This window comes from Nyctereutes procyonoides, unplaced genomic scaffold (genome assembly GCF_905146905.1).
Source record: "Nyctereutes procyonoides isolate TBG_1078 unplaced genomic scaffold, NYPRO_anot_genome, whole genome shotgun sequence".
NCBI classification, from domain to species: Eukaryota; Metazoa; Chordata; class Mammalia; order Carnivora; family Canidae; genus Nyctereutes; species Nyctereutes procyonoides.
This window is the reverse complement of record NW_026575036.1, coordinates 12,892,434-12,920,093: the sequence shown is the minus strand read 5'-3', so window position 1 is coordinate 12,920,093 and position 27,660 is coordinate 12,892,434. Positions and strand designations below refer to the sequence as shown.

Sequence of the window (27,660 nt, the reverse complement as noted above, 5' to 3'; positions counted from 1 at the left end):
TATAATGATTCAATAGAGTGTGGACCAAAATGTAAATTTTAATGAAATACAGTTATGGCCTTCCCAATGCAAATCACTATACTTACTTAAAGATACGTAGCTGACTCACAGATAAATTTATTTTAAAATCTTTTCAGATTTTCCTATTTACCTTTTCTTTACTGTTGTATAAATTATAGTGAAGTTTTCTAAATTTATTAAAAAATTGGACAATTTTAGGGGAATCTGGATGGCTCAGTTGTTTAACTATCAGACTCTTGATTTCAGCTCAGGTCACAATCTCAGGATCCTGAGATGGAGCCCCATGCTCAGTAGGGTGCATGCTAGAAATTCTCTCTCTCTCTCCTTCACACCATCACCACCCACCCACCACCTGCCGCTCACACGTGCTCTCTCTCTCTAAAATAAATAAATAAATAAGGGACATCTGGGTGGCTCAGCAGTTGAGCATCTATCTGCCTTTGGCTCCGGTTGTGAACCTGTGGTCCCGGGATCGAGTCCCTCATCGGGCTCCCTGCATGGAGCTTGTTTCTCCCTCTGCCTCTGTCTCTGCCTCTCTCTCTCTCTCTGTCTCTCATGAATAAATAGATAAAATGTTTTTTTAAAAAATAGTCATTTAAAATAAATAAATATATCTTTAAAAAAAGACAATTTTTATAAACTAATGGAAAATTTATTATAGTTGAGGCTACAAAACACTAGTTTTTCAATTCCATGTTAACTGTGAATTCAACAGTTCAACATAATAACAATCTTTTTCTAGGCTTAACAATATAGATTTTACAGAGGATTAAAAAACTCTATTACTTAGAATACTTAAAAGGAGGTCATTTTTATCACTGGAACAAATCCATTATTAATTTGAATTATTTTTCTGGTTGATCATTTAAAAAGCTCTCTTCGTTTGGATATTTGGATTCCATTTTAAATTTTTGGTTATTATTATGACTTGGACTAACAATATAAGTACTATGTATCCAACTTAGTAAATGATTTATTATGTAATTTTAGCATAAATTATAATTCACTTAATTAGTACATGTATAGATAGCCCCTTTGTCTTATTGAAGATGTTTAAATTTTTTTTAATTATTTATTTATGATAGTCATACAGAGAGAGAGAGAGAGGCAGAGACAAGGCAGAGACATAGGCAGAGGGAGAAGCAGGCTCCATGCACCGGGAGCCCGACGTGGGATTCGATCCCGGGTCTCCAGGATCGCGCCCTGGGACAAAGGCAGGCGCCAAACTGCTGCGCCACCCAGGGATCCCCGAAGATGTTTAGATTAGATGGATAAGTAGTACTTATAAAATTTGGTAGTATCTCTATTGATTTAAGGATAACTGGTAAATGGCATTTAAAAGCAAAATATTTTCTCAGTATAATTCTAATTCTTGTGTAATTTTAATTCTAATTCTTCATAGAATTTTAATAATTAAAAGGACTGGACAATTGATTAAAAACTTGACTGCAGACACACAGAAAAGGCAATGTCATCCTTTATGGGGATCTATGATTCTACTGCATCTTATACTGTAGAGCAAGTTATAAGTTATTTGCAAAGTTAAGCATTTGGATTTTTCATTTTGTTTCCCTATCTTTTAAAAGTAAAAGACTAAAGGGGAAGATGTAAGGAAAAGAGTCTTCATTTCAGCCTTTTAGTGAACTTGGTAAGGGTAAGATGATGTCAAAGGAAAAATTGTTTAGGACAATAGACATATAAAGACAGGAACTAACACAACATTAGACTTCTTCCTTCAAAGATTTCTGAACACTTCAAAAGGGTAAGATTACTTCACAGACTGGAATATAAGTCCAGTTGGAACCAAGGTCTATAGGGCTTTTGAGGTGTCTAACGCTGAAAATCTCAAGTTGACTCTCTAGTTAAAAAAAGCTGGAGAGGAGAAAGGAAAATTCTTGTTCTGGAAAACTGTTCTTCTCTGATGCAAATAGAAATCCATCTTACAAAGGAAGAAGTAGAGATGAGTTGCCCTAATTTAGTCTTTTGGAAAGAGACAAGAAGATTATGAATTTGCTAAAAAACTTTTGTTTCTTCTAACTATGACTTTATAAGCTATGAGATATCTTATTTTTTGTGAAAAATTTCCAAGCCCAAAGACATTCATACAAATTAACTTGAAATACTAAAATCCAGTTTTGGAAAGAAGAAGAATATAGAGAATCTAAATTTTTAAAAAGTTATATAAAAAAGAGGTCTAGTAATTAGTTGGTGCTCCATTTCAGATATTTTCTCTGTTTTCCTTTTTTATGGCTTTTCTGTTTGAAGAGATGGAAACATTCAAATATTGAAAGTATTCCACTAAGTGATATAAAAATAACTCCCAAACCTCTAAGTGGAAGTAATAAACTTCCTACTAGTATACTGATTAAATCAGTTCTAATATTCTGGAATAAACTTTTAGAATCACACTATAAACTTCAGAAGGAGAATGTCAAATATTAATCTGAAAAGCACATTTTTCATTAGCAAAAAATGACGCTACTAGGAGTTTCTGCTCCCCCCCTCCCCGCGGATAGTGCAGTGAAAATGATAAAAGTCATAGCACATATCACTGAGTCCTTATTTTAGATGTCCTATTTTATCATACATTTATTATTAGTAACTATTCTGTAAGGTCGATATTAAATTTATTCTCCTTACCATATTCAAGAATAAACATAAAGAAGTGGAACTTTGGTGCAAATAGAACCAAATGTTATCATGATTTTGTTGTTGTTATTTAATAAATGTTTCTACATGTGAGAACTTTGGCTTAATACAAATGAATACTAATTCTTTAATAGGATTTGTGAGAACACACAGATTAAATTGGTGGAGTTCATTGTCAGTTCTCTTCAAGGTTTAGTTTGCTCACAAAGGAACCAGATAAATCCTAGAAGGGTATTTCTTGCTCTCATTTTAAACATTTGTTACGGCAGCCGCATGACTCATTTTGATGGGAAAGTAAAGAATTTTGAATTTTTTAAGAAAAAACTTTTCCATTTTAATTAAAAATACTAATCTAAAATGTTATGAAAGGCTTGCTTTGTTCTATAATCTCGTGTTCAGATTTAGGGCTCAAGTAAGAATTGGTCATATATTAAGAAAACTTGAAAAAATGGATATACTGGTAAGACATCTTGAATTTATTTGAAGTCTATGTTCTTCCACTACTGCAGTTGCTGTACATATGTGGAAAGCATCTATAATTCCTTTGCTGCATGACTACTTTTAAATCAGACTATTGAAAATAAGCATTTTGGGGATACATATGGAAATAGCAGTTTTCTGAGAATATATCACTTTCTGAAAAGCCAGTTGACTATTTTTGGCTCAAAGTTTTCTCTTCAGAAGGTTAGGCACATATCAGGAATTTATTTTGGTGAACCTGCTTTTAAAAACACCTGGATAACATGCACAAAAATTTAACCCCACACAAAATGCTTCTGTGAATGGGTAATTATTGTACTGACAAATTCTCCTTTGTTGAAACCTAATGTCAGCTATGGAGGGATGAGAATTTTCTCTGTATCATTACAAATTTGACTTCAAATTAAGAGTGGGATTAAGCTGCTGTCATGTGCTTTTACTGTACTCTTAGCCTTCTACTTAACTGCCAACTGAAAGATAATCTTACATTTTCTATTTATTTTGCCATTTTGACCACCAATTAAGTTTAGAAATCACATGTCAAATTTCCTCATATACACAGTTTTATGCTTTATTTATATTTTTATTAATATGTTATATTATATATCACACATGGTAAATGCTATGTTTATATATTTATACCTAATATATTATATAATCCTTAAATATATTACTTCTATAATATATGACATGTTGTACCAAACATATAAATAAAACACAAAACACTGTGTATAAGAAAATTTATATTACTTATTATGTACTATATTAGAATACGTTTATTACAGAGATTACATTAGACGTCTTATGTGTTTCTTATCTTAGCTGTTACTTGAAACTAAAGATTTGTTGAAAAGACTACAAATTAAGTTTGACCTATGATCTTCAGCCATTGCTCAGACTCACACCTTTATAATAAGTCACACATTGTACCAAAGTGACATTTATTTTGTAAAGCTTCAATATGTAGTCTGAATTCTTTGAAGCATATTCTGAATTATGTTTCCAAAATGGAACAATGATAGAAGAACCTTAACTTGGTAACTGTACTGAAGTCTACTGGAACCACAGTGGTGTTAACACAGTCAGAAGGCCTAAAGGGTGTATGCAAATTTCAACAAACAGAGTAAGAAATTAACAAACTTATGGCAAAAAATCTAAATATCTAAAACTGTCTACTTTCTTCATGAGGTAATTTAAGTTGGAAATGCTAGAGGTCATTTCTAGGAGTCTAACAAGAAGTTATTCGTGCTGCTTTTGTTGACAGATGGAATTTATGTTTAAAGATGTAACTATCAGAATATATAATTATATCAGAAAAAGAATCTCAGAGATTCTTAAATTAGATGACAAAGGACATTTTAAATATTTTAAAATGTCATGTTATTGTATGAAAGCCAATGTTTCAGCTTATGGAAGCACAAATTAAAACCCTTCAGGGGATACTTACTCTTTTCTGTTCTTTTACATACTCTATCAATTCGTCTCTTGTTCTCTTCACTGCCTCTTCCACAGCCTTTTCACTTCGCTTCTGCTCTTCTATTATTGCTGCCTTAACAGTTTCCTGTTTGTGGGAGGAGGAAAAATAGTCAGCGAGGTATGCACTATGACATGTTTGTGTCCATTTCATATAAACTAAAGTTTCTCTGCAATGGGGTATACTCATTCCATTGAAAGTGTATCTTTAAACAGTAATAAGAATTTACAAAATCTTTTAGGATGTTAGAGATTCCACAGGATTCATTTTTCTAAACTGAAAGGGAAAAGAAATGGAATAAGCCATTTATTGCAGGGAGCGACTGACAGACTCCAATGGCTTCCTTACCAACCTTTCATTTGATGTTTACATGATTGATTGCCTTCCTGTACTTTGCACTATCCACATAAGACTTCCAACTTGTGTTTATTCTTCCAAGAACACCCTAATGCTCTAGCTGTTTTATTCACGTTTAATTTTCCCATCATACAGTAATCAAGTGTGGTCTGGGTGAAGATTTACAGCTAGTTTGGTCCTTCTGCCAGGTTAAGTTGTTGAGAGCTGGACACATGAATAAGAGGTAAAAATTCCACCCTCTGTGCTAATATTTGAAATGAGAATCTGGGGAGAAAAGTGGTACTTCCTATTTTGCTGAAATTGCAATCAAGTACTTGGAGATTTCAGAAATTCAGATGAGAAAAAAGGCTAAAATTCTGAAAAAGAAGAACACTTTTCAGAAAGTAAAATAATGCTAAAATAATGTATCATGGAGTGGACGAATGCCACAAAGTAAACTTCTTTAACTTGTACTTATCTATATAGGAGCATCCTTCTTTCACAGGCCATCAGTTGGGAAAATGCCTTGAAACTTTGTGGGAGTATTTGTTTCATTTTATTATTCTTGAGGACTCTTCATTTTGTAGTGTATGCTGGTTTTTGTTCAGTTTTTCCCAATTAATTTTAGATATGTGTATATAACCCAGGAAATACAAAATAATATTAAGAATTTCCTACTGTGAATATACTTACTGTTGAAAATTTGAAAATATAGAAAATTATGAACACAAAACAACATAGACACATCTTCACACTTGGGTATAAAGAGTGAGGCTCAAACTGTACATACTATTTTCTAACTGACATTTTACCCTTAAAATATATTTTGAATATTTTAATGTGTTATACATTCCTTCATAATATGATTTACATTCTGTTACAGGGATATGTAAGAATTTATTCTATCAATCCTTACTCATGTGGATTTTGGTTGTTTTTAATAAAATAAAGCAGTGATGAGGATCCATATACAGATTTTTGGTGCATGTTAAGTATCTCTGTATGATGAATCAAGACGTAGAATCATTTTGGCCAAAGGATATAACTTTTGGTCCTATTAAGGCTTCTGACCTTTTGCACACATTATTTTTTCAATAAGCAGCCCATGGAAATGGCTGTGTTCTTACATCCTTGATTATATTCAGTCCTATTAGTTTTTAAAGCCTTGCTTATTTGAAGGAGAATGACATCTTATTTGATTCTGTATTTTAAAAAGGTTATGTGATATTCAGCATGTTTCATAGAAATATTAGCAGCATACATATCATCTTTTATCATTTGCCTGATCATATCTCCTCTTCCTACTTTAATATGGCTATGCTCATAATTTTTTGGATTCTTTTCCTAAAATAGAAAATTCCTTTCCTAAAATAAAATGAAGCCACAAATCTGCAAATCCCTATATGGTGGTAACTTTGAAAATGCTTACTATTTTATCTTCAGTCACTGAATACATTAAGATTTAGTTCCATTGATAAAACAGAGTACTAAGTTGTTTCCCTAATTATTTGGGGAGATTAATGTGAAAACCTATGATAAATGTTCAAAGACAAAAATGAGAACAAATTAAATTATTTAAAATAAAATAATCTACTATTATATTTCTTACTGGTTTCACACTAATTTGAAATTTGAAAATTTTCATATTTTAGAAAGGCATAAAATATTACTAAGCCCCCTGAAATACAACATATTAATAGTTCTGTAGTAGAGAGTCTGAACATTCATACTATGTGGGTAAATTAAAAGTATAAAAAGCTTCATATCGGTTCAGGTCAGGTTTTGTCAACAGCTGAGGTATAAAATCCTTAGTTTTCAAGGTTTTTGAAATTTTAGAACTGCAGATAAGAACTGTAGACCTAAAAAAAAAAAAAAAAAAAAAAAAAGAACTGTAGACCTGGATTATCTAAACGTTAAAGACAAATTCACAGCACATTAAATATCAATCAGAATGTTTAACTAGCAAGGGTCAAATCAGTAAATTTGACTTGTTTGGTTGAAAGCAAACACATCAATTTAAATAAAAAGGGTATATGCAGAAAAAAAACATGAAGGATTAGTAATCTGTTCTTCTATTGGCTTTTGAGGGGCTGAGAGTTTATTATCTGCTCAATCCTCTTTCCTTTTTGAGCTGATAACCATTTTCATAAAAAGCTTCTCTTAATTCAATTTTCCTCTCCAGCTGGGAGTCAGTTGACAGTCGAGGTTGTGAAATCCATCCTTAAAATACTTGCCAACAAATAAATTCTTTGAAAATACTAGAAAAGTAAAGTTTATGCCATCTAATTTGTAACCAGACCAAATTCTGAATTAGTTGGAAATAATTAGTGAATTTTAAGTGCATTTATACAAAGTGCCTGTGAATATCTGCCTGTTTTGTTGAATTCCCTACGAGACATGAGAATTAATCTAAAATAAAATACACCTCACAAAGAATAAAGATTTGTCACCAATGAGTATATTCAAATAGGCGATTTATTATAAAGAGTATTTTCCAGAATATTTTAGTAATGGCTACATCACTGGAACATGGTATTCTCTAAGGCAGTTTTCTCAACTTCAGCACTATTGACAATTCTTTCCTGGGAGCTGTGGGGGGATGTCCTGTGAAAAGCAGCATATCTGGCATCTACTCACTAAATTGCCTCCAGTTGAGAACCACTGATGTATGGTAAATAGTTTGGAGGGAAAAACATCCATTTGCATATATGTTATTATTTGTTCAAATATATCAGTTATGTTTCTCATCATATTTTAAATATTATCTAAAATATATGCAATAAAAAATAAAATATATACAGGAAGTCATATATAAATGATTATATAGCTAGTTTTTAAATGAGGAAAAGAGTTCTATACACTAATTTCTTAAAAACCTGAATGACTGGAATCCATTTCTATTCTGTAGCAATTAAATACATCATGATGAATAATATCTTTTAGGGCTAAAAGTTTATGTGACATTTTGTATATGACTTTTAATTTCTCCTTATTGCTTAAAAGTATAGTTGTCTTAGTATCTCTTAACCTGCCATACATTTCAGTTATCATAGAATCATGAACTAATAAATGATCTGTGGTTGTTTGTTCTTTTTCAGTGTAATTTAGTGAAGGATTAAAAACACAGTTAAATTATGGAAAAAATTTCAGCAACCAACTCAATTCTGGTCTGTGGGCTTATAAACCATAGTATCAGAAGTTCTCTGGGGCAACTGTGTGCTTTTTATTCTATACACAATGTATGCATATTCAATAATTCTATATTATTAAAAATGTTGCATGTGGTTGTGAAAATGTACCTTAGAAAATGAGTGTTTGAACCATGAGTCAAGTTGCCTTATAGTTAAAAAAAGTGAGACTTCCATTTCTATACAAATTTATGAGTTCAAACTAGTTCCATCAGTACTTTTCAGATATTGATGCAAATGCAAATAAAATGTTTGTACTTCAAAATCCATTTACTGTGCAGTTGAGAAACTTTCAACTAACTTTCGATTGGAAGTAATTAATCTACACTGTAATGATAGTAAAATATAAAATTGAATAACCCAATTCTATAAATGTTGCTCAATTAAAATAATATGCTCATTGACTGATACCAATATTTGATAGTATCTAATTCACGCATTTTTAAAGATGAAATACATAGAATCTCTTAACATATCAACATTAATGAACTTTGCAACCATTTTTCATGATAGGGTATGTAACTTTGAACCACAATGAAGCAAAATGCTATCCTCTCCAGAGAGAATTCTATTGTCACGAGATGAATATTATTAAAAAATATTATCGGGGCACCTGCGTGGCTCAGTTGGTTAATTGTCTGACCCTTGGTTTCGGCTCAGGTCATGATCTCAGGGTCCTGAGATCGAACCCCAAGCCAGGCTCTGTGCTTTGCAGGGAATATGCTTAAAATTCTCTCACTCTGCCCCTCCCCATGCTCTCTAAAATAATTAATTAGTTAATTAAAACATCATTATATTTTGAATTTATTTAATAAAATTTGTGAAGCTTTTTTCTCTTGTTATATAAGCACCCACATAATATTATTGATTGTCTCTTGATCCATTTCTCTAAGGACATGGGGTCAGAAATGATCCTGTTATTGTAGCCACATTATATTGGCCTGAGCAAACAGCATTATGAACTGATTCCCAAATTCCTATCTAATTGTCTAAATATCTTCTCAGTATATTCAAAGATACCAGACATTCTATTATGTTTATCTTCTTGGAGGTATATCTCATGTACATATCTCCAAATGGGATTGGTTGTTCTCTATGTCTGTTACATAGCTGTCTATTCTGGATCTCCCTCATGGATATTTCTGGAAATGCACTGTACCTCTCTTGAACTGTGACTCCAGCTATCTGGATACCATTATTCTTTCTTGTTTTGTAAGAGAACCTCCTGCAGGAGATTCTTGAGAAAAGGCACACAGGAAATAAAAGTATTGATATTTCCTTTGTCTGAAAAATTACTTTATTCTACCCTCACACTTAATTTATAGTTTGCCTAAGTGTGTATTTCTAGCTTGGAAATTCCTACGATTTTAAAGGTTTTTGAGAAGTCCGATTACATTCTGATGCCTCCTCAATTGCATAAACTTTTCCTTCTATAAGAAATTTTACACATATTCTTTATCCCCATTTCTTAAAAATTTCATGACAAACCTAGTTATAGGTCTATCTAGAAACTCAGGTCTTACAATCTAGAAACTCATATGAGTCCTTAAATTAGGGAGATTTACTTTAATAACAATAATACTAAAAATGTTATTTCTTGCATTCTATTTTCTGATTTTCAAGAATCCTCTGATTCAGCTAATGAACCTCCTAAGTTCATTGGCTAATTTTCTACTCTTTTCACTCCTATTTTCTGTTTCTTTGTATTTTTACATCCTTGTTTCTGGAAGACTTCTAAAACTTCATTTTTTTTTAACTTTCTCTATATTTTAGTTTTTTAATCTTTTACTTCACTTAAAAAGAGCATCCTCTTGTTTCATAGACATAAAATCTTCTCTTACCTTTAAGAACCTTGATAATAGTTTTTGTTGTTGTTGTTCTTGTTGTTTTACTTTTCCACAGTTTACAGAATCTGTTTTAGTCCCTGTTTTTCATGGGAAGTTATCTGTTCATACTTGACTATTTGCTCATGTTTAAAGAAGAGAGCACTAAAATGCTGAGTAATATCTCTGTGCTTGCAGTTGTGGTTTATGGACTGTGATCTTAATAGCAGAGTAATCTGGCTGGGTTGTTTCCTTGGGGTAATTTCTGATACCAATATATTTAGGTCTTTTATCTTGGGCTGTCTAAATTCCTCAGAAAAGAATCTTCCAATTTCCTGTCTGGTTGTCAGCATTCTGAGAGCTGTGATAGGAAAAATGGCTATGGTTCTCCATAAGTAGCATGAAACTTTTTACCTTGTTGTCCTCTCAACCCCATGTCCACTTTACTTTGGTGATCCCTGGTTCGGAGACCCTACATTTTATTTTATTTTTTCCAGAGAATTAACTCCAGTTTTCTGTCAGAAGTGGAAAAAAAAAAAAATACATGAGGGCCTAGCTGCTTATTAAATAGACTTTCAAACTTTCTTCTAGTTGAGTCTTCACCTTCATTCCCACTTCCAGAAATTTCTAGTGCCACTAACAAGTAAGCGTTTAGGAGTTTCTACAATATATACTAGTCTTCTCAGTTTCTAGTTTAGGGTTTAGTTTTATTTCAGTGGAGTTTTAGAAGAGAGTGGATAAAAATAAGTATCCTGTTTGCTCATTTTAACCAGATATGTATTAGGAAAAATGTATTAAACTTTTTATTTTGAAATAATTTTAGATTTACAGAAACTTGCAAAGGTAGTACAAGAGTTCGCATATGCATTTCATCCAGCTTCCCCTAATATTAACGTCTTACATCATTATGGTACATTTAACAAGAAATCACACAATAAAAATGAATAGATTACAGATTTTATTTGTATTTCATCAGGTTTTCCACTAATGTCTTTTTTCTGTTCCAGGATTAATTCACGGTGAAACGTTGCAATCAGACACCGTATCTCATTAGTCTCTAATTTCTGACAGTTTCTTGGTCTTTCCTTATTAGGACATTGACAATTTTTTTTTTTTTTAAGAAAAAGACTTTCTTTATTTGAGAGAAAGTGAGAGAGATCACAAAGGAAGAGGGAGAAGAAGACTTCCTGCTGATCAGGGAGCTTGATCGCAGGACCCCGAGATCATGACCTGAGCTGAAGGCAGATGCTTAATCAACTGAGCCACCCAGGCACCCAAGGACATTGACACTTCTGAAGGGCACTTTTCTGGTATTTTGAAGAAATCTGGATTTAACTCTTTTTTTTCTCATGGTTAGACTAGGGTTGTGACTTGGGGTAAGAATACCACAGAGATGAAGCATGCTTCTCATTATATTGTATCAGGGGAATGTGGCCTTAAACATAATTTATCACTGGCAGTGTTAACCTTGGTCATTTGGTTAACATGGTATCTGCCAGGTTTCTCTGGTATAAAGTTGACATTTTTTCCCTTTCTAAAATTTATTCATTAGACATGAACAACTAAGTCCGGCCAACACTCCAGGGGGCATGAATTAAGTATCATCTACTGGAAAAGTGTATCTATATTTATTTTTAGAGATACATGAATATTTTTAAACTATACTTTCTTCTATAGCCATAAAACTGTTCTACTTTCTAATTTTTGCTTCAGTTCTAGAATTTATATTTTTCTTGATAAGTTTTCATTTCATTTAAACTTTACAACTGATTGGTACTAAGTCATTTATATTATGTTTAAAATTTGTATTGCATTTATGTTAGGTCACTTTATTCATTCCTCTGACAATGTTTATTAAAAACATCCTTCTTCATCAATCTTGTCAAAGATTTGTGAATTACATGCCTTTTAAAATGATAATATTTTGAAACTTTTCAATACATGTTGTAAATTTCTGTTAGAAACTTTATTATTTCTTTCTATTTTCTTTGGATCATCCTATTCTTTCTTTTTTAACTGTATTAGTAAATTAGGTGTTAGCTCATTCTTTTCCATTCTTTCCTATTTTCTAATATATGTATTTAAGATTATGATTTTCCTTTGAAGTACCCCTTAGATGTTTCTCACAGTTTTTTAAGTAAATAACTATTTTAATAATGACTACATTATTTTTTTTGTGCTTAGCTTTAAAAAAATTTACACATAGTGAAATGCACAAATCTTAAGTGTATGTACAGCTCAATGGATTTTCATATATCTATTATCTATCTATCTATCTATCTATCTATCTATCTATCTATCTATCTATCATCATCATCTATCTATCTATCTAATCTATCTATCTATCATCTATCTATATCTATTGGCCAGAAGGGCACTTTGCCACCATCACCTTGACCTTCCTTGACAAGAATGGAGAGACTGAGCTGTGCATGGAGGGCAGAGGCATCCCTGCCCCTGAGGAAGAGAGGACACAACAGCAGGGCTGGCAGTGGTACTACTTTGAGGGCATCAAACAGACCTTTGGCAATGGTGCACACTTATTTTAGGGCTGGCAACAGGGGGTCTACCCGCTATTTCGGGTCAGCCCTCTCCTGACTGGGGCTTGGGACTCCCAGGATTGCACCATCCCAACCACTAACTTGGGGCTGGGGCCCTTTCCCTCCACGTATACGTTGGGTTTGTGCATGTTTTCTGCTGGGTGGGATCAGAAGGTGATTTCTCTTTTATGTGTACATATGCTAAATAAACATAATTTTTAAAAAATCCCACAGGGAGTGGGGTGGGGATATGTGTGTATGTATGTGTGTGTGTATGTGTGTGTGTATATATATATATATATATATATATATATATATATATATATATATCTCCACCCATTCACCCACTCCCAGATCAAGATAAAGAGTGACTATATACTGTAGAAAGTTCTCTCTTGCTTTCATCTACCAGAGACAACCACTATCATAATTCCTATCAAATGCCTCAGACAGATGAGCTTTGTCATATATCTCATTCTTCCTCACACTGGAGCAATTTATGCATTTGCCATATTCCCTAGTCCTTGAACACAATGGCCAGAGTCTCATTCATGTTTCTAATCTCTGCATAAACTACCATTGGTCATGCACATAGCAAGTATTTGATATGTAGTTCCCTGGATATGCCATTTTTCTCTGGTTGAAGTGATTTCCCCTTAGCCTCCTCCTATGATGATCAGATGTACTCCTTAAGCACAATTTAGTTTGAGTATCTGTACATCTGTACATCCCTGGCATGCTCTAGACCTCCCACATCTTCTCATAGGGTGGTGAGTTAGCTCCCTTTGTATGTGTTCAGAGACACCCTGTATTTCTATCTCAAAGCAGTCTATAACTTAAAACAGTAGGGATCCCTGGGTGGCTCAGTAGTTTAGTGCCTTCGGCCCAGGGTGTGATCCTGGAGTTCCGGGATCTAGTCCCACGTCAGGCTCCCTGCATGGAGCCTGCTTCTCCTCTGCCTGTGTCTGTGCCTCTCTCTCTCTCTGTGTCTGTCATGAATAAATGAATAAAATCTTTTAAAAAGATAAACCCTTATAACTGTAATAACTGCTTTACTTGTCTATCTTATCAATGAGATCTCTTTGGAATCAGGGATTATATTTACTACAGTTCATATTCTTTATGACTAGAACTCTAATATAGTATCCGGCACAGAGTATAGATACATAATTCATCTTCAATAAATGAGTGAATTTGTTTCCCCAGTAAAAGAAAATCGACTAAGGGTAGGTACTGTAGCTTATATTTGTTTTCCTCAGAGCACCTGTATGGTGGGTTTACCCTAGGTGAAAGCTTCCCAAAGTTTCTCAATTCACAGCTCCCTTGCTACCTCAATAATTTTTGTCACAGTGGAAATATCTAATTGTTTCATTTACTAATAAGGTCATGACATAGTAGCCATTTGAAAAGATGATATACAAAAATTGAAATACAAATACTTCAATTTTATCTCTAACCCAAATTACTTACTCTTTTTATCTGAATCAGATATTACTTATCTCTAACTCCAATTCATTCATGTAATTTTGTACATAGCAGGAATTGCACAGCTCCTTACATCTTGACATAAGATCAGACAATGACATTCTCACTTCTTGTTCCACATGGATATTTGCATAGTACTTGTTTTTTATCACAGCAACCCCGAAACTCAACTTCACTACAGTATGATGTACTAGAAAGGAATGTAAGACAAACCAGTACTGCCAACCTAGTAGTTAACCTGGTTTTCAAAAGATCCCAAGTATCTGTGTGTTCCCCTCTAATATTTAAAATATCCTGTAGCATCCTTGTGAGTTCACTATAGCATCTCAGGGCACCTTTATGCATTTTGGAAACTACAGTGTTACATAATCACAATAAACATCCATTTACTCACTGTTTATTATTCATAGCACTCTGCTAGGTGTTAAAATGACAGAGGTGGTTAAGATGGTTGCAATCATAGGGATAATAATAGTAATAATAACATATCAAAATGGCAGCAGCCATCTGTGCAACACTACCACATATTATGTTCCAGATACCATGCTAAGTAAGTGAGTGAATTTCAGCTGGGTCAATAAAACTCGTTAATGATACTTACAATGCAAGATTCTGGAATTTAAAGTTAACAAAATAGTGATGTGTATTTTCATTTCATACTCAGAACCAGTTTGAGAGGCAGGTATACCCAGGTATATACTTAAGTTATATGTTTAGAAAATGGCAATATAAATAGATTAAAGGGAGTTTTACAGTAATTATTGCTAAAAGAGCATTTTCAGGGCACCTGGTGTCTCAGTCAGTTAGGCATCTGCCTTTAGCTCAGGTCATGATCACGGGGTCCTGGGATCAAGCCCCATGTTGGGCAACCTGCTCGGTAGGAAGCCTACTTCTATATCTTCCTCTGCCATTGCCTCTACTTGTGCTCTCTGGCTCTTTCTCTCTGTCAAATAAATAAAATAAAAAATCTAAAATAAATAAATACAATAAAAATAAATAAAAATGGAAGAGCATTTTCAGTAACTAAGAATGGCCAATTTCTAGAATATTAGTAACTAGGTATAAGTCTGTGGAGTTGGAAATTGCCACATACCTATAATGATACAAAAATAGAAACTGAAATCCCAAACCAAAAAGAAAATGACAGTAGAAATTATATTTGCAATGCATACATTCTTCAATCTTCCACTCAATCCATTCTTCACAATCCTAGATTAAAAATGCTATCCTTTTTGCTATGTAACTTGTGATTTACTAGCTTTATACTGTGCTGAGCTAAAATTATTTTACCTACTTCTAACCTGTCCCCCCAGAGTTAGATAGAAAAAAGCCTCATTTTATGACTCTCCTTCAAATAGGTGAAAAATGTTACCATAGCTTTATTTTTCTCTTCTCTGAACTAAATACTCCAATTCCTTCCATAGTTGTGATAAGGTTTTCTGCTCTGTTACTGGTCTGACCACAGCACTTTTTTGCATGACATTTATAGTCTCTAAAGTTGTTTCACAAATCTATCTCAGTTTTCATTTAAAAATGTTTCCAAGGGCCTCACAACTCTATAAAACAGGTTATTAATTAGTTATAATTATTTTATATAATTATAATTTATCTTTAAATAATATATAAATAATATAAATATAAAAATTTTATATTTATTAAAACTGTATTTATAATTTATAATAATTATAATTAATTATTAATCCCACTTTACAGATCTGAAAATGGAGCTTCATACATTTTTAAAAAGTAGGCATTGTTACATGAACACAAACTAGGACTTACATCTAACCCCACCTACTTCTTAGCATACTTATTCTGGTAATCAATTATTCTTCTGATCACAGAAAATTCACGAAATGCCAAAAAAAATTTGTAGCCTCACATGAAAGAACTAAGAGTAAGCTTCCTTTAGTGTTCAAGCAAAGTAATCAAGGATGCAAATTTCTTCATCTCCAGTTCTTAGCTCTGCCTTTGGTGTAGGATCCATTTTCATAAAAGTTCTACACATATGGTCCCAAGATGGTTATATAACAGTTTCAAGGATTTTCCCATTTTCCCAAGGTGAATGACAGTGTTTATATACCTGAAGAAGAAGTTCCAAAATGGAGCCTTCTAGCCTGGACTCAGAATATGTGTGAATTTTTAAGACTTGTTAACAAAGGGGTAGGACATAATCATTAGCTTGAATAAATAAGGGTTTTTGTCTAAATTAGAAAGTAGGTTAAATCTCACTTAAACCACATGGCTAAGAAATAAAAAGTATTACTTTGGGAAGAAAGGAATTGACACTGAGGAGACACCAATAAATGTCTAAGATGATCCAATTCTGATTTGGAAATATTTCTCTTAAAACATGTATATAGAAATGAATGTGATGCTTCCATCAGACCAGTCAAAGAGAGCATACTACTTTACCTAAAAATTCTATTTGGACTCATGCACCCCCTCATCACCTTACAGCAAATCCATACTAGCTGTTCAAAGAAATCATTTGCTGAAGCTAAAAGTAATTACTCTTTCTTCTCCTCGAATATTATTTCCTTGAATAATAAGAATAATCTCAGTTTGACACTCAAAAGACAATCTGATTGATATGTTTTTTTAAAGATTCATAACACCCAAAGCACTATTTGTGGTGACCCCACTATTGGTAAAATGTTCCATTTAAAAGTAATCAAAACTCTAAAAAGACCCAAATTGTGTTGATGGAAATCAAGTGCATTTTTAAAGATTAGCATGTCTCTTTAAAATAGTATCGATTCTCTACCATCTTATAACCCACTGCAGTTTTCAAGACTCAGCTCCTACATTTGGGGTATTTAAATCTAGTGGAGAAGAGACAGAAATGAATCCTTTAAATATAATATGCCTGGGCAGTGGTATAGTTATATACTAAATGCCAAAGAAGAAGAGAGAACACTTCAGTTAAACTAAGAAACATAAGAAGATTTTTTTTTTTTGGATTTAAAAAAAGCAAAGTTATTAAATAAGAGTACATTCTGCAAGTTAGGAAACCATTGTTATTCTAGGGTGAAGGCACAATATGACTCAAGGCCCAACACCATCAAATAGCATGATATGTGACCAGCAGTCTGGTACTAAAAGCATGAATTGTGAAGCAGAATAGCAGAAGATGAACTGAGTAGGTAGGGGGACCAGGTCGCTGACAGTTTATATTTTATGTTCTGAAAGATTTATAGCTCACACCAAGTAGCCTGAATGTTTCTATAGGCTATTGCAGAGGCACTGAAGAATTTAAAGCTCATTCATTTTTTATTCCAAATTGAAAGGGGACAAAACTGGAAGCAAAGATATTGATGTAGGAGGTCAAGGTAAACAATCAGAACTGCAGCTAAGTCAGTGAGAGCAGGCAGGCAGGAGGTGTGTATGCTTAAGGATTATTATCAGGTAAAGTGGAAAGGTTTTAATGATTAAAAAGGTGTTAAAATGGAGATGAGAGAGGGAGAGTTTAGGAAAATCTCCAGTTCTCTGGATTGGGCAACTTGGTAGATTGTTACCTCATTGAATGAAATAGGAAGTAGAGCAGGAGGGAAGGGTCTTGAGAGATGAGAAGGTGAGTTGGATGCATTATGTGTTCACTTTTACCTAAGTGCAATACTTTTGACAAAAATGTAATTAAGATTTTACCTTTAATTAACTACGGCTATCAAAGTTTTATAAATAAAAATTTTAAAATAAACTAATGAATCAAAACTAATAAGTCAATACAGAAAAATTATTTCAGTGTTGTGAAATTATCTGGCCTGCTAAGCTAAAATAGAAATGCTATTTCCTTTTTTAAAAGAAGGGTCAGGTGGCAATGCTGAATTTCTTAAAGAAAATTTAACCACTGATTGTAATGTCTGTGGCTTTGGGGGAAACATAACCCCAAATTACAGTGGCTGTGGTTATAAACTATTATGAAGAGCTTCCAACGTCAGACATAGTTTAAGTGTCTGTATGCCCTGGAGTCCTTTTACAGGACTTTGCTAGAACAGCAAAATTAATGACTCTTTCTTTTTGCCCATTTTGGTGTCAATAACAAATGTACTTTCCTTTTGTTAACAACGATTTTCAAGGGACCCAGAATTAATTTAATATGAAAACCAAGAGAGTCAGAGTCATTAACTTTCTTCTCAATATTTCAGAAAAAAAAAACCCCTCAAATCTACAATCCACACTATGACTTAGTCTTAATTTATGACCAAGGCCAAACAAAATTATCTCTCAAATAAATTTGGAGAAATATGTGCCACAATCTTAGGGAATTGTGTTTTCTGTCATAGTTTAACATTTCTCTCTTCAGTTAATGTCTGTATTACACAGAGAAAATCTACAGGTAAATTATAAAGCCAAAGCTTTTAGTCTCCCTTACTTTTTTTTCCAAGTAATTTTAGTTACTTAGGTTTATACTGTTTTTCACTTTGCCACAGTGCATCTTTTATTTCTAGTGTGACTCGGTGGCTAAAGATGCTAATCGCTGTTAATTCTAAGTTTTATTTCCAGAATTCCTTGAGTTATTGAGTGCTATGATGTGACCTAAATCTTAGGTTAAAAACACAATTTCCATGCTTTCATAATGTCATTCCCTTCAATCAGTACTCAAACACTCTGTAGTTCCCTGGACAGTAGTTCTTTAGTCTCTCTAGATCACAACTAGCTGCTAAAGAATGAGGAGAAAAAAATGAATGCTGGCCTCTGAAATCAGAAAGGAGGTGGGCAGAAGATGGCAGGAGCTGCTATTTATACTCGTGACCCTGAGATTCCTAGAAAATGGAGATGAAGCTTTGGCCACTTGAGCTGGGTAGCAGTGTGATACAGGAAGCAAGAGTAACTTTAACACCTTCACAGTATCATCTGGAATACAACCATCATAAGTATGAGACTATTTCCACTATTACACAGTTAATCTGAAGTGGCCATATTTTTTTCTAGGAAGAAGATGGCTACATTAGGTAAAAGATTGTCATATAGAGTCCTGCTCATCCAGAAGATTTTTATTATTTATGTATTTGGCTTTGATACCATATCTATGGTTATTAATGCCAGTGTTTGGGCTCCAGCCTTGACAACACACCTGAACTCTGGACACACATTTCTAACTGCCTAGTCAACATTTCCTCTAGGATTATGAATAGGCACCTTGAATTTAATATGCATGAATTAGATTATTTATCCCCATGAAACTCAACCCTTCTCACCATCTCAAATTGCCATCTAGCCAAGAATTTATTCTGGTAGTTATTTGTTTAAAAAAGAAAGCTTTATTTAATTTGTATTTAAATACAATAAGGTTCATCACTATAAAATATATAATTTGGTAAGTTTTGTCAAATGTAATCACCACAATTATGATTAAGATATTTATATCACTTTCAAAAAGTGCCCCTTCCCCAACTACTGATTTCTTTTCCTCTGATTTTTTTTTTTAAATTTATGATAGTCACAGAGAGAGAGAGAGAGAGAGAGAGAGAGAGGCAGAGACACAGGCAGAGGGAGAAGCAGGCTCCATGCACCGGGAGCCCGATGTGGGATTCGATCCCAGGTCTCCAGGATCGCGCCCTGGACCAAAGGCAGGCACCAAACCGCTGCGCCACCCAGGGATCCCCTCTTTTCCTCTTAAATCAGTTTTGCTTTCTTCAAAATTTCATATAAATAGAATTTAACATGTACATTTTTTGAGTCTGGCTTCTTCCCCAATTTCCTTATCTAAAGACCTCTACCACCCATTCTCAGTTAAACACATAACCCTTTCCAAAGCCCATATCACTATATGGAATTGCCTTATTCAGTGTGAATCTTTTTCAACTTAAACGTAAGTTCTACGAGTGCCTTAGGGACATTGTCTATCTTGTTTGATGCCCAGAACTTCCAACAGGGTGGACGTATGGTAGATATCAATAAATATTACTGAATAAAAAAAGAAATGAAAACACTCCCTTCAAGTTTTCCTATTAAAATTACTGATACATTAAATGGTCAATGAGATGATTTTGTGCTTTATTCTAAGATGAGAACATTGGGAGGGGGAACAGTGTAGGGGCGAGTTGCAAGGCCTCTGCAGTAATGCTGTCTGATTTTGAATACAGCCTGTTGTCTCTTCGAAGGAGTTATTATCGCCTTGAGCAGGTTACATAATCTTCCTAAGCTTTAATTTCTATATCTGTAAAAATGGAGATAATTATGTCTGCCTCTTGTGAGTATTGAATGAGATCACACATGATACAAGGAGAAAACTGCCTGGTACATAGAGGTGAATTAATAAGAGCCAATAGTATTAGATTGATTGCCATCCTCACCACTACTGCTACATTACTATTACGTTACTATTTCCCACAACCAAAGCTGAAGAAAAACCTCCATAAAAATAGGTTTTTAGCTAGTAGCCTAAAATATTTATATAGACTAAAGCCAGGTTAAGTGAAACTCAAACATGGAGAACTATTATTGTTTTCTTTATTGTTAAAGGAAACAATAACATTCTGTCAACTTTTGAAATGCCTAATATTCCAGGTTTTTTCCTAAAAGTAGTAACAAGACACTACATATAAATCTGAAACTCACAATTAAAATCTTGTGATTATAAGGGTATGAACAAGTTCAAGAGGCAGAATTTCACATTCCTATCACTAGTAGCCTAGGAATAAAGTCTATTTAGAAATTATATTTCTGGTCCTGCAACTTTGGTAATTTTGGATGATTAATTATCTTCAAGGAATTTTTTTACAAACCAACCTGTAATACTTCATTGCTTTTTAGAATTTGCCTTTCTGTGGAATTAATGTGATTAATTAATGAAATGATGTCTATATATTTACTTGAATATATATATATATATATATTCATTTTGGATGAATACAATTAAGTCTTATAAGTCATCTTCCTGAATTAATTGTATGATATTTTAGATCCTGACATTCAAGTACAATGATTCTGGAACACATTCCATAAACTACATATTAGGCTAGGGTCTCCCGAGTATAAATATGATTGAGACACTTATGGAAGTTCTCAGTTGAGTGGGACAGTCAAATAAATAGATATTTGAATTTGATATATGCTGTAAGAGAATTATAAACTACAAAATAAGAGTCTAGGGCCTTTTCTCCTCCAACAAATGATAAGTACTCTCTGACTATAAGTAATAGTAGGAAGGAAAATAAATGTATATTCACATATCTGCAATCTTGCTTTTACAGCAAACAGGGCACTTTTAAAAACAGAGTAGTCCTTCAAATATTTCTAGTGCTAGTTTCTGAAGAGCATACATACATATAATGTATATGATGAGGAGGATTATAAATCTTACGAAATGATCTCCTTTAGTTCTTTTAAATATTTATAATAGCATATTTGTCTTTGTTAAGTCCAACATCAATGTATCTTCCATTGACTGCTTTGGTTTTCCTGCACATGAGCCATACCTTCTTGTTTCTTTGCATATCACATACTATTGATAAAAATGGACATTAAAATAATACAATATAGGAACTTTAGCAATCAGATTTCCTTCATCTCCCAGGAATAATTTTTATTGCTGTTATTCGTCTAGAAACTTTTCTGACCTAATTCTGCAAAATCTGTATTCCTTGTCACCATGTGGCCATGGAGATCTCTGCTGGGTTAGCTCAGCAGTCAGCAAATAATTACACAGCAAATCCTTAAATACATTGAACTAGATCAGTGATCCATCATTTGCCAAGGGACTTTGTGTGATGGCTAACACCTTTAACACTGCCAGGTTACAACTCTTCCTTAGTCTTTACTTTTTGCTTGAATAGAATCAAAATCAGTTAGTGGTGAGAGATTGGGTCTTCTCAGGTCTTTCCTGGGCATGTGCACAACTTTGTGTATGTGTCTGACCTTCAAGAAATCCAGGTTTATTTTCAGAAGTCAGTACTTTTCAAAGCCATCAATAATGGTCACATTTTCTAAATTTCCCTTTTAAGTTTTCTGGCCAGGGTCTTGTTTGACCAAGTGGTATTTCTAACTCAGGCAGAGTTTACACAATTGCCACTTCATTGTTTGTGACAAATATTCTGAGGATGGGGCTTTTCCCACTATAAGTAAGCTCTAAGCAAATGGGGACTTTCTGGGAAGATATCAGATGGGTCAACAGTAATGATTCCCTGGAGAAAAGTTTTTGTTTGTTTGTTTTTATGGAGCTTCACATTTTGGCTACCCACTCCAGTGGCTTCTACACTGTTGGTTTTCATAGCTACCATGGTTGTTAGACTACTATTATAGAACTAGGGAGAAGGGGACGGGAGTCAAGCAAGTTAAAAATCTACAAAGCTTGCTGTTCCTTAGTGAGATTTAACTATTTTTGCTGAATAAATACTCCTTGGGTTGTTGAAGCCTTTGGTTAATATCCAGAGTTCTGAAAAAGTTGATTCTGACATTTTTTGCTAGTGATTTCATTGCCTTTATGGAGAAGAAGTTAATTTGCAGGTATCTTTAGTTTATCACTCCTGAAGTGCTTAGACTCCATTTTAAAGAATATCAGTATTTGCCCAATTGCTTTTTGGTAAGTTAAGTTTAAACACTTAACCTACCTGAAATTCATTTTAGTGTGCAAAGTCCAGAAAGAAATGGGCAGCTAGTTACAAATATTTTCAATCTTTTCTGGGTTAATTAGAAAGATACTTTTGAAAAAAATAAAAAAGATACTTTTGAGAATCTATATGGATCATTTCTGCAGAAGACTCTGCATATATATATGGTTTTCATAATTTCACTAAATTCACAGTTTGGGTCCCCTTCCATGCAACTCAGATTAACTATAATTTGCTACAGGAATTTATCCTACATAATTTGTAACATTACCTTTATAGATTTATAAATTACAGAACAATCTTATGTCCTTCTGTATTCCATATTCCATCCTATTCCGTTGGTCTGTCTGTTCTGTATCCATAGCAGTACCATAAGTTTTAATTATGCCAATTATCTTACACCTCAGAGCCTTTGTACTTAACTATTTCCCTGCCTGAAACATTCTTTTCCCAACTATTCAAAAAGCTTCTTTCTCAAGCTGCTCACTTCAATGCAGGCTTCAGCTTAAATGCTAACTTCTTTCTTTCTAAGATTTTATTTATTGATTCACGGGAGACACACAAAGAGAGGCAGAGACACAGGCAGAGGGAGAAGCAGGCTCCATGCAGGGAGCCTCTAGTGGTAATCCCGGACTCCAGGACCACGCCCTGAGGCAAAGGCAGACTGCTGAGCTACCCGGGTGTCTCCAAATGCTAGCTTCTTAGTTCTTACCTGACTACCCTATTCATATACTGGTTCCCTGATTCTCCAGACTTTACATTGCTTCATTTAAATTCATAACACTGACCACTACATTTTATTATAGCTTTAATACTTTTTTAATACTTTTATAGCTTTAATACTGTCAGTCTTCTTCACAAGAAGGCATGCAAGTTGTTGAGTATTTTCTTACTACTCTATCACCAGAAATAAGCACAGTCCCTAGAACATAGCGGGCAGTCACTTCAATTATCAATGTGAAAACACTGAAGAGTAAGTTTGACCATGTCAATTGGTATGCCTACTGGCCTAAATAAACAAAAGCTATAGAAGTCTCATATGACTCCCAAGAAAAGTAATTTGTCAATTTTCTAGAGTAGGACTATGAAGCTCTAAGGGGCTAATGGAATGACAATTGTTTGGTTGTAGCTGCTTTAGTACAACTACATGAAAATGAAAGCAGCTGTTTAAGAAAGACTGAATACATTTGACGTTAAGAGCTCACATTTGAAAACCTGCGAGTTAACTAGAAACATTGTTCTTTCTGCTATATATGTCTCTCTTAATACTCTTAGCCACAAAGCAGTTAAACACCCATATACACACCCACACCACACCAACATACTCTCTTCCTCACATGCACCTAAAATATGCAAACATTTGAAAGAAAATAAAATGTGTTTATTCATGTCATGCTTGCATTACCCTTCACAGTACTCTGAAACTGGCAAACAAATTTTAAAGTATATCACATACTGTAGTGTTTTCTGTAGACAAAAATGCTCCTGACAAACCAGCAGAGAAGTATGCCCTTATGATATATATACTTTTCTGTTTGAGTGATGAACATGTGCTGATTTATTCATGCACTCTTGCCCAATTTTCATGGTGACTAATAGCCCACATCTATGTGGGGTTAGAGGAATGGTCTGTGGTCACAAAAAGTTTTAAGTAAACTCTCCCAAATCAGAACTTAACCAAAGATCTTGACCTTACTAGCATAGAATTCCAACCAACTGAACTGACAATTAAACATCTTATATACAATACGTGCTCAATATGTATTTGATAGCACTAACAACAGAAGAATTAGAAAGCAATCATTACTCCCATAGAAAAGAGCAAGGGAATAAAAGAATAAAATCTGTCACTACACTTCTGTTTTCTTACCGCAACTACCTAAAGATCTGTAACTATGTGCTCGGGAATAAATTTAAGTGACATTTTTTTAAAAGTGCGTAACATTTATCCTGGAGGTTAAAAGCGCTGACTTTTTAAGGCTTCATTAAGATTAGCTAATGAATCATAAGAAAATCTTGTAGGTTGTTTGGTAAATGTTAGTCGTTTTATCTACATTTATAATGCATGATTGAGTAAACAATGGTAGGTAGTACATGTAACACTTTAATCATGGAAAACAGAGTTCTATAAATGTTATTTTTTGCTTCTTATACTTGTTTGGGGAAGATTTATTCAGGTATCTCACCGCCTATGTAACAAAAAAAAACTAAACATCTAGAAAATAGAGCCATGCAAATTCAATTATGCAAAATGAAAGTACTGTAGTTTTTAATTGTTCAGATAGGCAGATAAAAGTTATTTTGTATAGGCCATATTTGTTGATATGTAATACTTTTTATGAAACCATGGGGATTATCTGTGAGGTCCTATTATCCATACAGATATATAGACATATACATTAGACATAACTGATGGAATCAAACTGTTTTCTACATATATTATTTTGTATTAATTGTGTGTGTATATTTGTGAAAAAAGGAAAAAAAATAAACCAAAGATTTATATATTGCAATGCTTAACATAAGTTTGGATTCTTTTTTTTTTTTAATTTTTTTTTTATTTTTATTTATGATAGTCACAGAGAGAGAGAGAGAGAGAGAGGCAGAGACACAGGCAGAGGGAGAAGCAGGCTCCATGCACCGGGAGCCCGATGTGGGATTCGATCCTGGGTCTCCAGGATCACGCCCTGGGCCAAAGGCAGGCGCCAAACCGCTGCGCCACCCAGGGATCCCTAAGTTTGGATTCTGACTTAAAAAAAATAATAAAAAGATAAGATTATAAGTTCTGGATTTTCAATATCAGTAAATAGAAGGTACACTGATATATTAAAAATATTAGTTCAAAATATTACTCTTAAAGGCAAAATAATCAATAGCCACTAAGGTAATTTTAAGATAAAATAAGGAAATTTCATTTTGAGCAAAATAAAAAGTACTAACGAAGAGTTAATTTTACTAACCTGACTTATTTTTCTTTGTTCTTGTATAGCTTTTTGAATTGCCTGAGATACTTTTTCTTGATCTTTTGCATGCTCAGTCTTCCATAACTCCCTTTCTTCAGCATGGGCTTTTTCCAGACTTTTTCTTTCTTCTTCTATGGCTTTTAAAACTGCATCCTTCATTGCTTCTTTCTCAAGCTTCAAAACAAATAATGACTCAAATGAAAACATCTGAGTGAGTGACGACATAAGTTCTTGAATAAGAAAGATTTGGGTTAATCTAAAAGGTACAAAACTTGAATTCTATAGGGCTTAGTTCTGACACTGTTGTTTTTATGTGTACTTAATAACTGGTGTAAAATCAAATCAATTACTTATGTTTGTGCAAATATTCATACATTATTCCCAAGGCACATCTAAACTTCACAGAAACCAAGCCTTAGCTTAAAGTAGCAGTTTTCAAACTATTTGATCTTAGAATCTCTTTACATTCTGAAAAATTATGGTTTACTTCAAAGAGCTTTTGTTTATGCTGGTTATACATATTAGTATTACTATATTAGAAAAACCAAGACAAAATAAAAAAATATTAATTCATTTTATAACATTAAATGTACTGTATATTAATGAGTAATATATTTTGTAAAAATAACTATATTTTCCAAAATGAAGAAGTGAAAAGAGTATCTGTGAACCTCCTTAATATTTGACTTAACAGAAGACAGCTAGGTTCTGCATTAAATCTATAGTATGGTTTTTGGTTTAAGTACATAAAGAAAACTTAGTCTCACACAGATATGCAGTAGAAAAGAGAGTAACACTTAGCAGCCAGTTTAGATCTTTGTAAATACTGATGATACCATACCAAAACCTAAAAAGGGGTAGTTCTTAAAGGGTAGTTGTGCTAAGGAAAATCACACAGTGGCCATAAGATTTTTGCCTTCTGCCACTTTTTCTTTTCTTGCACTTTTAATGAGTCCTTTATGTATGCATGATTTTTTTTTTAAAGATTTTTATTTGGAAAGTATTGATTCAGTAAGTTATGCATCTCCTCCAGATGTTGACACATTTCATTATATCATAACAAAGACGAAGGTCACATTTGTTAATATCACCATCAATCTCATCAAAAAGGTCTTTAAGTATCTGAAAGCAGATACACATTTTCCAAAATTCTAATTTTGCTTTAAAGCTCAACTTTTATCATTGGCAACAAAAACTGTTAGTTTTCTGGAGATACTGGGCTCACTCTGTTTGCTTTGGAGAAAATGTCTGCCAAATACTAAAGTCTGCATAACCCTCATTATTCAGTAAAATGGTTTTCCATGAAAACTGTTGAAATAAGAATTTCTCTCAAGAAAACCATCATATTTTGGGATGCAGTAAAGTCCATGGTCTTCCCACTTGTGATGCCTACACTTTTCTCTTTCTTCCAGTTAGCCACATTTGACACAAGTTATCAATGCTCAGTTACCATTTTCTAAACTCCTGTTTTACTCTACAATTCTTCTCTGAAACTACTCTCTTACTATGTGCTCACCAATGCTCTCCATTTCGTTAAATCCAAATAATATTTTTTTGTTTCAATCACTATTTTTCTTGACATCAAAGTTACATTCTACATAGTTGACTATTTCTGTTTTCCTTTTCTTTTTTTGCATAACAACCTGCTGCTTTTATTTTTACTTATATGGCTGACTCTGTTCAGTTTTTTTCTAACTTCCTTTTTTCTCTGGATTTTAAATTATGGAGTGGCTCAGATCTTACATCACTTGTTACTACTCTATACTCTCTGGTGAGGTGATTTACATAACAATAATTTCCATGGTTACTATTACCACCTGTCTGCTGAATAAAATAAACCATATTAGCATTTTCAGGTCATTTCTTTCTCTGAGTTGCCAGGTTGCCTACTAGCCTTGTTATCTGAATAGATCACGATCACCTCAAATTCTATACCAAACAAATAGTACCACTTTCCATGTTGTTTCCGAGGCAATACTTCTGGGGGTTCCCAATCTGGCCTCCTTCTGTATTATCCACACCAAAAACAGATGCTGATTCTATCTTCTCCTATTTCTAGACTTTTGTCTATTTCTTTCCTTTAAACTATTACCACTACTTTATTTCTGCTACTCACTATCTTTTAACACAGACTTTGGACACACTC

General features: G+C 33.5%; 1 protein-coding gene across 9 annotated transcripts in view; it reads right to left on the bottom strand.

Moving 5' to 3' along the window:
* The window catches only part of CCDC91 (coiled-coil domain containing 91), a 364,665-nt gene that overhangs the window by 91,196 nt on the left and 245,809 nt on the right, over positions 1–27,660 (bottom strand). For all 9 annotated transcript variants that reach the window (XR_008663567.1, XM_055318678.1, XM_055318677.1 and 6 more), the window contains 2 exons: positions 25,512–25,688; positions 4,598–4,711 (listed from right to left, as the gene is read on the bottom strand). Coding sequence is in view for 8 of the 9 variants with exons in the window: in XM_055318678.1 (XP_055174653.1) it covers positions 4,598–4,711; positions 25,512–25,688 (291 nt within the window). In the remaining variant the exon portion in view is untranslated. The remainder of the gene's footprint in view (positions 1–4,597; positions 4,712–25,511; positions 25,689–27,660) is intronic.